The sequence below is a fragment of the Chenopodium album genome, chromosome 1 (assembly GCF_948465745.1).
Source record: "Chenopodium album chromosome 1, dcCheAlbu1.1, whole genome shotgun sequence".
Classification (NCBI taxonomy): domain Eukaryota; kingdom Viridiplantae; phylum Streptophyta; class Magnoliopsida; order Caryophyllales; family Amaranthaceae; genus Chenopodium; species Chenopodium album.
Window position 1 is genome coordinate 78,113,457 of NC_137834.1, and position 12,238 is coordinate 78,125,694.

The 12,238-nt window shown below is 33.1% G+C and overlaps 1 protein-coding gene across 1 annotated transcript; it reads right to left on the reverse strand.

The window, feature by feature from the left end:
• Nucleotides 1-2,515: 2,515 nt before the first annotated feature.
• Nucleotides 2,516-9,881, reverse strand: LOC145558036 (alpha-xylosidase 1-like). Its single transcript, XM_081619191.1, has 3 exons — nt 9,508-9,881; nt 7,947-8,629; nt 2,516-4,742 (listed from the first exon to the last, which is right to left on the reverse strand). The coding sequence occupies exons 1-3, from the start codon at nt 9,762-9,764 to the stop codon at nt 2,872-2,874; spliced, it is 2,811 nt and encodes a 936-aa protein (XP_081475317.1). The 5' UTR covers nt 9,765-9,881; the 3' UTR covers nt 2,516-2,871.
• Nucleotides 9,882-12,238: the final 2,357 nt, after the last annotated feature.

The following is a 12,238-nucleotide window of genomic DNA, read 5'->3' on the forward strand; positions in this document are numbered from 1 at the left end:
ATATTTACTTAATTTCAATTCAGTTCAGTTCAGCTCCAATCAATTCAGTTCAGCTCAGCTCCTAATTTTCCTCTCTCGTAAAATATTCATTTCAACTTAGTTCAATTCAGTTCAGTTCAGTTCAACTCTGCTCTAATCAGTTTAGTTTAGTTCAATTCAGTTCAGCTCCAATTAGTTCAACTCAATTCAGTAAATGTGAACAGACCCTAAATCAAACGCGTCAACTAAATAGAATCAGGGGAAATATTAAAATTACTAGATTAGACTCATGCGTTGCATGATTTAAAATTTTTTACGGAGTATTATTAAATATATAAATTAGTTTTTATTATTTATGTAAAAAAGAGTGGCAATTATATTTTACTTGAAAAATATAGTGTAGATTAAAAATTAATAATAATAATTGATGACATCATATTTAGAAATTGAGGGAAAATTTTTAATGTGAGAATGACAAGTACGATAGTTTAGAGGTTGATGATGTCAACAATGTTTTGTTTTAGTAATAGTTAATAGATACGTCAAGATAATACAAATCAAATACTCCCTCCGTCTTATAATATACTTTATGTTTTCCTATTTTGGTGAACTAAAATGTTGTTCCTATTTCTATTTTTAGAAAGTATGTAAAGACTGTTATACCCTCACTTTTAACTTTATTCATTGTATTTTTTAATTTACCATTGAATTTTGCACATGTCTTGTACTTTTTTTTCCCACTTTATCTCTTAAACTTTTGTCTAAAATTGTACTTTTCACTTTTATTAATATATATACTTTATCCATTTTTTCCTCCTATTTCTTAAATACCGTTAAAAAAACACAAACAAGAACTATATTATGGGAGAGAGTATATTATATGCTAGAATTTGTTTCATATATTGATGTACTCCGTAAATATTTTGTCAAAATGAAATATATGAATTATGCAAAAATCAAATTATGAATTACTTATTTAACAAGTGTGGTTGCTATACAAATGATTCATTAACGTTTATTTTCCTTATTAACATGAACTCATTTTTTTGGACATAAGTTTCCCACCATTTAATAAAAGAGCATGTTTTGTAAATATATCAATATTATACAAGTACATTTTAGAAGATCCAATCAATCAAAATTTTAAATCAATGGTTAAAAGTTAAAACTCATGATTGATTTATACACTCTCAAAATTAATACTTGTATACATAACATGATAAATAAGAAGTCCTAGCTATTTGATTAACTTCAATTCAGAACTAACAAGCTCCTTAACCATGTAATGTTGAATAAGTTGATGCAATTACAGCAGTGTGGATATGATTTTTACATCATTAAAATCATGCAATTTTTTCATTTTGGGTTGATTGAGGATACCTCTCTACTGGAATGTCATCAATGATCAGGCCAACTGTGAGTCAAACCGGGCCAGTCTCTTTAAATTTCAATCTATGTTTTCAAGCTTGGTATGGGCCTATTCATATATTTCAGCCTTTAAGTTAATTGTGTGTATCGGGGTAGGCCAGTTTTATCAGGTTTACTCATCAAGATCCTATCAACGATCATTCAAATCTCTCGACCTTCCATTTTAAGTTTTTAACAAAACTCATACTCATGAGTACTTTTTAATAAAATAAAGTAATTTTAATTAGGCAAGCACAAACTTAAGATTTTTTATTTAAACTTTTTTTTTTTTTTTAAATAAGGGGAAAAAAAAAAGACAATATAGGTTGATCATAAAAACACCTCTCTAAATCTTAGAGCTTAATCACATACTCCCTCAATCCCATTAAAATTGCTCTATTTTTCTTATATGATTCTCCCATTGACTTTGTTCCTCAACCTTATAAAAGGAGAGATATAGGCTTAAAAGCTTTGGAAAGAGAATAAAGCGAGAGTCCAAGACTTCAACCAAGTTTTAAAATAATGAATTCCTTAAACGGGGCTATTTTAACGAGAAAAAAAAAAACAAGTCAAGTCTTTTTCAAATGAAAAAAAATAAATGTTGGGTAAGGGATTAGAACCGTTGAGCTTTGGTACACAAGGCATTGTTTCAACCACTAAGCTTTTGTAAGTTTGAGAAATTACTAGTCTTATACGAATAACGTTCCTCCATCTTATTTTTGGAGTGACATGTCAACTTTATAATCCTCACATATTTCATCTCAAATGGTCATCTATTATTTCTCGATATAACTCTGGATTTTATGATAAAAGATTCTTCATTAATCAATATTCTCGTCCAGCAGTGGTGATAGCTGATAAGTTGGTGAAACTCACTCACAATCTTTCTTCTGTCACCATCTTTGTTGGCAAAATACCTATAAATTAAGTGATTGTCAATATATGCTTACTAGTATAATGATGTTTTAGAAATGTTATGTCCCAAAATCTGACCACATAATGGTCAATTTTTGGACCACTAACTAAGGTTATAAATCAGTAAAAATAATTTTAATTTAGCAAAAATAAGATGAAGAGTATAGGGCATAAAGTAGAAAGAACATGACCTAAATTAGAAATGAGGCAAATAATATGAAGAGTATAATCACACAAAATATTGATATCACTCTTAGTTATATTTCCTCATTGAACTTTTTGTTCATGAAAGGGAATGCTAAATGAGAATTTGATTGTTACTATAACTTGTAAGAGCATGAATTTTTATTAAAATTCAGAATATACTGCGTACCATAATGCAACTATATTTGCTTACAAGTTACAACTTATTTCATTTAGTCTATTTTTCGGAAAAAGGATGATCACAAATTTTGCTCTTTTCCTTCCCCTTCCTGTTAGGGAATTGTGCACAAAAATCAGAAATCATCTGTCTAAAAATATGAAGAAGCTGGTCTACAAATTGAATGCATTGAATCATCCATAAACAACCTAAACACCCATTTTCCAGGTCATAGCGAAATTCTTCCCAATAGGCAAAGACAACCCACTAATCTGTACCATCACGGTCTTCATCGCAGCATCTACATCAGACTGCATGTGGTAACTTTGCTCTGATGTTGTCGTAGCTACGTCTGGTGCACTCGTTACTTCAATTCCATCAACTTGAATTGCGACGGATCCTGCATTTCCACCCAATCCCAACACAGATATCTTCCCAACAGTCCACCCTTTGTCTACGGCAAACTTGCCCTCTTGAACTTCTGACCAAACCTTGACCATATTCTGCTCCACAGTTGCATAGAAATCGACATAGGTCGAGGATCCACCTGCCAGTTTCATTTCAGGGAGTTCATCCTCGTCGACAAAGAGATTCCCTTTGGCTTGTCCGTGACTAGCCCCAGCAGGGAAAGTCACTACAAGATGATAAGGCGTCTCCCTTGCTTCTTTCGAGGTCATTCCACCTTGTTGCATCGGAAGAATGTTGTTCTGATATAGATGTACGTTGATCACATGCAATGGTGCGTCAAGGGTGACGTATTTGCCTGCCTTGAAAGTAATAGCCTGAGACATATCGAACATACTATACCAGGAGCCGGGAGGGAAAAGTGCCTTCACACTGCTGGCTCCCTTCTCAAGAACAGGTGATACCATCAGACCATTACCAAGCAAGAACTGTGTGCTCAACCCATAACAGTCTGTGTAGTTGGTGAAAGTGAAGAACAGCGGTCTAGCAATTGGAGCACCAGTAGTGTGTGCCTCGTAGCTTAATGTGTAAAGATAAGGAAGAATCTTGTACCTCATACCCAAGGCATTTCGAGCTGACTCAGCAACTGTGTCCCAAACGTAGAGCTCTTGACTCGGTGAGTAGTAATTAGCATGGTCTCTAGAGAATGGGTAGAAAGCACCCAATTCAATCCAACGGTTGCAAAGTTCCTCCGTAGGTTGAGGATAGAAACCACATATGTCAGAACCAACCATTGGCACTCCAAATATACCAAAATTCAACATGGTAGAAATCGAGTACCTCAGATCATTCCATGTTCCTTGATTATCACCAGTCCAGTGAGCAGCATAATGGCCAGACCCCACATAAGTAGAGCGTGTCAAAATGAATGGCCGCTTACCTTCAATGGCTTGAAGTCCCTTATGAGTTGCAATTGTTTCTGCAAAGCCATATAGACTGTGAGCATCATACTCCAAAACGCCGTTGTAGTGAACTGCACTGGTAGCTATGGTTTTGTAACCAACAGGTGAACTGATCCCTGAAGCATTTATCTTATAGGGCGGGTCATCCCATCTTGTATTTGTGATGTTCTTGCAGTCTAAGCAGCATACCCATCCAGGTCCAATGCCAGAGGGACACTTTTTGCCCTCTGGAATTGTGCAAAGCCCGGTGCAGAAATTTGAGGCCTCGTTCATGTCAATCCACAAGCCATCAACTGGAACAAGTTCATGGAACCGTTTGATTTCATCTACCCACCAATCTACTGTTTTAGGGTTGAGGTAATCAGGGAAGTAAACAGCCCCAGGCCACACTTGGGCTAAGTAAGGCTTTCCCTCGTACTTGATGAAAACATCATCAGCCATGCCTCTGGTGTATGTTCCATAAGTGGAGTTGACAGCAATACCAGGATCAATGATGACTATATACTTCATTCCCCGAGCATGAATCTTTTCAAGGAAGTTCAAAACCTTTGGACGCGAGTAATTTACATTATTGAGGGTGAAGTCCTTGTGCCCATCCATATGATCATCATCGTTCCAGATAACATCAAGTGGAATTTGTGCCTTTTTGTAGCTCTCAACTACATTTTCAACCACGGAAAGGTTATGGTAACCCCATCTGCATTGGTGGAAACCTGTCAAATGCAAACGAATGTCAGCTATGTTCTCTTCTTTGCTCATTTTGAATGCTGGAAAGAAGAATACATCATTTTATCGACAAAACATGTATGCTTCACTAATCGGCCCAACTCATCACACCAGATAAGGCCACTCAAATATATTCGTATCAGTAGCAGGCTTCTTCTCCTTTCTAACCAAAACTAAACAAAGCAGATACAACACATCAAACATTTTAACAACCAATAACATCTAACTCAATAGATGAGACCTACAGGATTAATAACATCTCACACATCAAACTTCATGTCAATACAAGAGAAATGTACTAAGTAGTAAGAAAAGAGGACAGTAGTTCTGTTTCATCATTATGCATTTTATTACGCGCATACCATCACCATGAAGAAAATAAAACTCCTAATTCACAATTTCTTTTTAGCATCACTGAATAGCAGAGGCAACTGGATTCTCTACAGAGGGGCAAACAAGTTGATTTCAGGTTCAATTCGGGTCAAATTCAGAAGGTACGTAGAGTCTGGTGAAGTGGTGAGTCATTCAGTTTGGTTTCAAGACACCTCAATTTTGGCCTTTGGGTTTATTGCCTGATTTTTCTAATCATTTAAATAACCAATAACTTGGGTCGGGTTATGATTCTGTAGTACAAAGATTGCCACAAGCCCACAAGGAACTATGGGAAATGCCAGTGCCAAAACTTTTACACACTATACGACCACTAAAATGGTAAGTTGATATAAATAGCTAGCTAGTGTATATGTTATACTATTCTTTCCTTCATTTTTATTAAGTAGGGTGTATTATTCGTCAACCTTATTTTCGTAAGGAGCAGAAAGAAACAAAACATTGATGTATCGACCAGATAACAGTTAATGCTTTCACTCAACCAAATAAAGCAGAGATATATAAACCACATGGAACATCGAAACACATTTTAGCAGCTAAGGATTGAGAGATTTCAGCAGAAAAATCTAGAGTTAAGTGACTATATTATTACACTACTAATAGTTATGAGACTATGAGTGATAACCAATTAACCATGACATAAATGTTAAGACTATGAAATCTGAATAAGTGAATAGAGCCCCTTTATAAAATGGTCCAAACCCCTAAACAATAGTTTAATGCATCACCTACTTGTCTCTCTTCCATTAAGTGTACCTACCAAACATAAATAATAGGAGCTAAAAGCCTAAAATGTAGAGACAAGGCTTTACAATATGTATCACAAGGAGGTAGTATTTGGCTCGTTTTGGATCATATAATCGTTTCTTCCATCTATTGTAAGTTAACACAACATGGAGTTCAAAATTATTTTACAGATGATAGTACTTCGTATTAGTTTTGGTAATTAAAAGAAAGGAGCTCCCTAAACCACAAGGATCCCTCGAATGAATCCTATGAGATATGACCCTTAAATCAAAGGGATCTAAGGTAAAGACCGAAGCCACTATTCGGTCACCACCTCAACCTTTAGTACTTTGTATTGGTAAGTTTTAAGTATAAATATGTTTCTATGTGAAAACTTTGATTAGTGTGCAAAATAGATAGGATACTTACAAAGAAAGTATAAAATGTGGGCCGAAAAGAAGAGAAAAAACAAAGGAAGAAAAAGTATAACATGTGAGATTTTTTTAATCATAAGAAACGTGAATGCAGAAAATGCTATCTACTTGTAAGGACCACTTTATTTAGTTGCTACTTTTGATGAGTGTATTTGGGGAAATAGCCCAGCCAACTGCAAAAGTCGTTTTCTATTCTTCCACGTTGAACAAGAAATGTGTACAACTTTCTACTCACATCAATGATGACTCTATTTTTTTTAGTACGTTAAAGATTTTTGTCATAAGATTTTCTTCCTCCTTTTACATAGGCAAGATTTGTGAGATTTTCTTAACAAAAGTTTTGGTTTCTAAATACTAATATCTTGTCATAAACTCACAATAGGAATAATATTATGGAGTTCGTTCAATACTAGGCTAACGATATACTATAGTCGATTTGGAAATAATAGAGGAAGAGAAAAAGTTCTCGATTGTTCCGAGACACTCTTCCTCTCTTTTTTCCGAAGAATACATTAAAGTTACGCAGCTAGACTTTTAATAACCTTAACAAAAAAGACGGAAGCATTTGGAGCAACAAGTAAAATCGACTTATTGTTTACAACAAACTTAAAAAAAGGAACCTTACTTTTGTTCATGGCTTTCCAAAACAAATAAAAGAATTAGAGTGAAGTGGATAACAATTGAAAACACCTCATCTAAAATTCCTAACTCACCCAATCAAATAATGTGCTTAGTTTAGCGATTATGAATTCCAGAACAAAACCATTATTAATCAATTCAAAACCATTATGAAACTTAAGTACTTCATCCGTTTTATATACGTTACAACAATTATCATTTAACAAATTTATAACCTTATTAATCAATTCAAATTAGCATTATTGATGAAAAGAAAATGAGGAGACAATAGGTCAATAGGTACCTTTACAATACCCTATAACATACATTAATCATTCTTATTTGATTCCTTTTTCCTAAATATGGGTGTTTTACTAATCAATCATATGGAAAAAATCAATCCAAGACCTATGATACTGACAAATATTGAGTTTATAAAAAAATTATTATTATATGAGTAGATCACCGTTTAAGCCAAGTAGGATTTAATGTGTTGTACCTTAATCTGTAAAAACCATAAAATGCATGAATCTACACCAAATTATGTTAATAAAACAGACAAATGGCCCGACCAACGCAGCCCAACGTATGGCAAATAAACATGAAAGCAGATCCCTCAAATCGCGGTGTTTAAGCAAATTGCATCCTTAATTATATATTAATGCAGATTTGAGAGGGATGATAATGTTAAACAATTGATGCAAATATACTCTATTCTTAGAGCTCATAATCAGCACCATTCTCTCATGTGCAACATAATTTACCTGGCTATATTATAGATACACGAACTATATAGATCATAAACTCCAACAATGGTCGTGCCAAATAATACGTGACTTTCTAGATTTTGTACGTTAATTAAATCAATGTTAAAGGCGGGAAAGGTCTCTTGAACTCAATTCTAACATCACGCGTCATTGATAGCATGTACGTATTATTTAGGGACAGAGAGATCATCATTTATCAACCAGTAAAACAATAATGTGAAATAAAGGATTAATGAGTAATGAGGTGAGAAATTACCAAAAGCCCAGTAAGGCATAGGAGCAGGTCTCCCAATCAAGCTAGTGTACTGATTCACAACATCAAGAGGAGAGGGACCCGAAAAGAAGTAAAAGTCGAAAACGCCCCCAATTACTTTGTAAGTCAAGGATTTACCACTGCAAAAAACATCCATCCCATTGCTATTCAACAATAAAACAGCATGGGCTAAGGGTTGCCCACCCACATTTCTAAGATCCATATAAACCGGGTGCGACCCGTATAAATCGGTATTAAGATTAATAGCTGAAATATCCAAGGTATAAAGTGTGTAAGGGTCATTCGGGTAAAGTTTAATTCCATGTGGTTGGGTATTTTCACCAAGCCCATAAAGTGAAGCATCAGAGGGTAATTTTGTGGTAATTTCAAGGTATTGGTCCTTAAATACTAAACTGTTAAACGGGTCGGATTGTGTCGAGCTCGTATCGAAAAGGATTTCACCGTTTGATTTTCTTTTTACCGTGAAGGTAAATGGGCTAACTGTGTAACTGAAAATAAGCTCATTTCCTGAGATTTTAGAATCAGAAAGAGGGATTTTTCTGGATTTTCCTAGGGTGTTTTTTAATGAGGGAGGTTTTTCTCTTGGTAAAAGATCATAAGGTACTTCCCATCTTGGTTTTTCTGCATCTGTAATGTGTACCCTTAAACGTTCCTCTGTTTCATGCCTGAAAAAGGGTAAAATTGTCAAAAAAAAAAATGCCAATTATTGAGCTAATAAATCGGAAATCTATATTAGTTGGTCTCGTGTCAGACGATCTTACACGTATTATTACAAGAATTGGATAATCCAAAATCCCAAATCCAAATGGGCTAATTTAGATCTCATTAACATTATATTGGCAAATGTGGCAATGTAAAGGAAAATGTACATTCATCTAGACATAATGAAACTACTTCCTCCGTCCCCGAAAGAACGACCCATGTTGATTTCATGGGTATTAATAAAGTTAAGTAAAAAAGAGAAAAAGTATATTGAAAAGATAAATTTACACAGAGTTTATAAAAAAGTAGAGAGATATAATAATAAAAGTATATGGAAAAACAAAAATTTATATGAAAAAGCTAATTTTGCACGAATATTAATGAAAATTGGTGGGTATTTAATGCTAATGGGTCATTCTTTGTAGGACTAAAATTAGGCTAAATGGGTCGTTCTTTCGAAGACGGAGGAAGTATAAAATTAGGGAGCCATTATCCCTAAATTGAAATTGAATAATGAAGATAAAATACCTCAAAACAAAGTTTTTTTTAAAAAAACTACTTTTAGCCGTGGTAGAATGTACCACTTTTCATAATGTTGCAATGTTCGACTTGCGGTAACATATAAAATCATTTACAGAGTACGTGTAAATGTCAACCAAATAACCACATTGAGTCAATAACGTAGAAAACAAAAAAGAACGGAGAAAGTATGACATTTGAGACCTTGATCTAGTCTAGGCAAAAATCTTAAAACAAACAAACAAAAATCAAAAGCACCAATAATTGAAAAAAAAAAAAATCTAAGAGATTAAAAAAATTAAAAAACGCAAAGCAAACTCACTTGACAAAAAGGCGCAACATAGGAATATCAGGGCCATAGATTTTATTTTTCTTGATAACTTGCAAGTAAGCTAAGAAGCCACCATCATGGGTTTCTTCAACGGAAACTAAACGGTAACCATTACCAATCTTAGTAGAATTTGAGGAGTGTTTAGTTGAATTAGAAGAGTGTTTATTTGTTGAATTAGTAGTTAATACTACATTTAAGTTGACAGTAATTAGGAAGAACAACAGACAAAGAAGCAAGGAAGAAGACATGTTTAGAGAAGTGAGTGAGGCAGACTGTAAATGTAGCCTTTGGGACTTGTTGGCTTTTAAAGGCAGAGGATAAGAGATTTGCAAGGGTGGGTTGGTAATCAAGTGTGATGGGGTGTATGATATGAAGTAAAGATTCTATGATGTAATAAATTAATAATTGAGAGGGTTCGCGTTGTCGAACGGGCTTGGGTTAGGTTTAATTGGGTCGAGTCATTTAGCTCTGGGTTATGCACTTGTGTCTATACGACTATATTAATTAAATCTAAATCGAGTCTTGAATTAGATAGATTTGGTCAGGCTGTTGTACCTTTGTAAGTCGGTCAGTTTTTGACACCTCATAGGCGTATATTACAGTAATTTTTTTATTTTATGCAAAAAAAAAAAGGTGCAATATAAGGTTTTTTCAAGAGGTCACCCGTCTTAATACTACTTTCTCTCAAGTATTCTTAGCTGCTGGGTTCTAATAGGATCCGGTGTATTAATGCTGGTATGATCGCGTCCTATATTAATTATGATGATAAGTGACTTGTGTTTGCATGTGATTGGTGATGGTTCATAGGGTCCACATTGTAAAGGAAGGTTTTCTTTTTTTATTTTTTTCTTTCTTTGAGAAGCTAGGAGTATTATTGATGATGGGTCCAATGTTAACAATTGTGTGACTGTTTTTTCTTGTGGGAAATTGGATTGCCCTTGATTTGTGGCGGTGGTGATGGCTGATGGTACTTCAAAAATAAAAATGTGTACAAGGTAGCAAGAAAAACGATTCCTCGTCTGTGTGAGTCTCGTTTAATAACTCAAGCAAACTCCTAAACCAAATGTTAAAGATCACAAAAGAAGGCAACAAATGGTAAATATATGTACACATTGAATGATAATGTGATAGATAAGAATGATGATATGTTAGATTAGAACAATTATGTGACAGATAAAAATATGTGGCGGATAAGAATGATGATAAGATAGATTAGGCAGTAAGAATGATATTGAATAGTATTAATTTGGAAATAAGATACTCCGTATTAATAACATATATGAAGGATTACTATAATAATTTCAAATTATAGGTAAGATATAATTATATCCTAATTTACAATCTAACTTCGTTTTCCCCTTATATATACACATACCTTTCTTTTTTTTTTTTTTTTTTGACAGCTTATTAAAAATTACAGGCGTTTCCTAGCTATTACTGCTAGTTTATGGGCCTGTAAAATTACATTTCTATGGACTTTCCTAATCACTAAGGAAGCTAACTAATTGATTGACTTTCTTAGTTGTATTTAGGCACTTAGCGAATCTAGAATTCTTATTTAATAGCTTGTATTTTACTAAAATTGAAATCATTGTACTAATTTTAGTATTAGCCAGTGATTTTTTTTTTTTAAAAAAATAATAATAAGTATATATGTTTGAATGTTGCGAATATCTAAAAATAATGCTCATAGTAAAAATAAAACATCAAAAGCGTTTTATATAAAATAGTTTTTGGCCCCGTGCAATGCACGGATTTATAAAGTAAGATTTTTTTAATAATTATAGTCGACTGACATTAAATAGAGTTAATTGAAATAAAATGACTTATGTAATAATTTTATTTTATTTTTTCAAATTTGAATTTATTAATGTCTATCTTGTAAATTCTCAAATTAATATGTGTTGCATAAATAAAAATTTTTAAAAGAATTTAAATTTTTAATAGAATTTTTTAAGGAAAATAAATGAATAGTATTTTAGAGGGAAAATTTTTCACAAAATTATGCCAAGTGTCCCATTTGGTGATTACTTTAGTATATAGTATAGATTACTTAATGGGGTTAGAATTGTGTAACCCTACAACAACTCGCACAATTCCCACTCCTCCGAGTCCCTCCTATTTTCTTCTAGAGTTTTAACTTTTATGAACTAGTTTAAATTTATCTAATTAAGTTTCGTTTGGCATTGTTGCGGTTTTTGGTTTTTTGTATTTTAAAAGTGTATGACATATGTCATATAATGAATAAAAAATTAGTCAAACTTATTAAAATCATACTAATTTTGAAAACTGACAACAGAAAAGTGAAAACACCTTTTTCTTGTTTCCTGTTTTTGGTTTTTTGTTTTAAAAAAAAAACTGAAAACTGAAAACTGAAAACAAAAAACAATGTCAAACAAACCCTAAATTAAGTAGTTTAGATAGGTTTCAAAAATGTTATGTAAGTTGTAATAAACTATGATACTTTATACTATGTGTTTTACATCATGTGTCATCCATCTTTTTTTTTTTTTTTTTTTTTTTTTTTTTTTTGACATGTGCCTCATGACAATTGAGATTTCATCATCTTTGGTAAATGCTTAATTAGAGTAAGAATTAAGCCTTGCATTCTTGATACATTATGCATGTCTTTCCAATTTCACAATACACACCAAGCTAGCTAGCTAGATTAACAATTAAAACCTAACGATATTTATATATTGGTTTGATAATTATACATCTT

Bases quoted from the DNA above. Each gene is read 5' to 3' on its own strand.
- LOC145558036 (XM_081619191.1), bottom strand. From the start codon at position 9,764: ATGTCTTCTTCCTTGCTTCTTTGTCTGTTGTTCTTCCTAATTACTGTC. The intron at 8,630-9,507 runs GTGAGTTTGCTT...ACCCTTTTTCAG, and splicing joins ATGTTGCGCCTTTTTGTCAA to GCATGAAACAGAGGAACGTT. The intron at 4,743-7,946 runs GTAATTTCTCAC...TGCATTTGACAG, and splicing joins TATGCCTTACTGGGCTTTTG to GTTTCCACCAATGCAGATGG.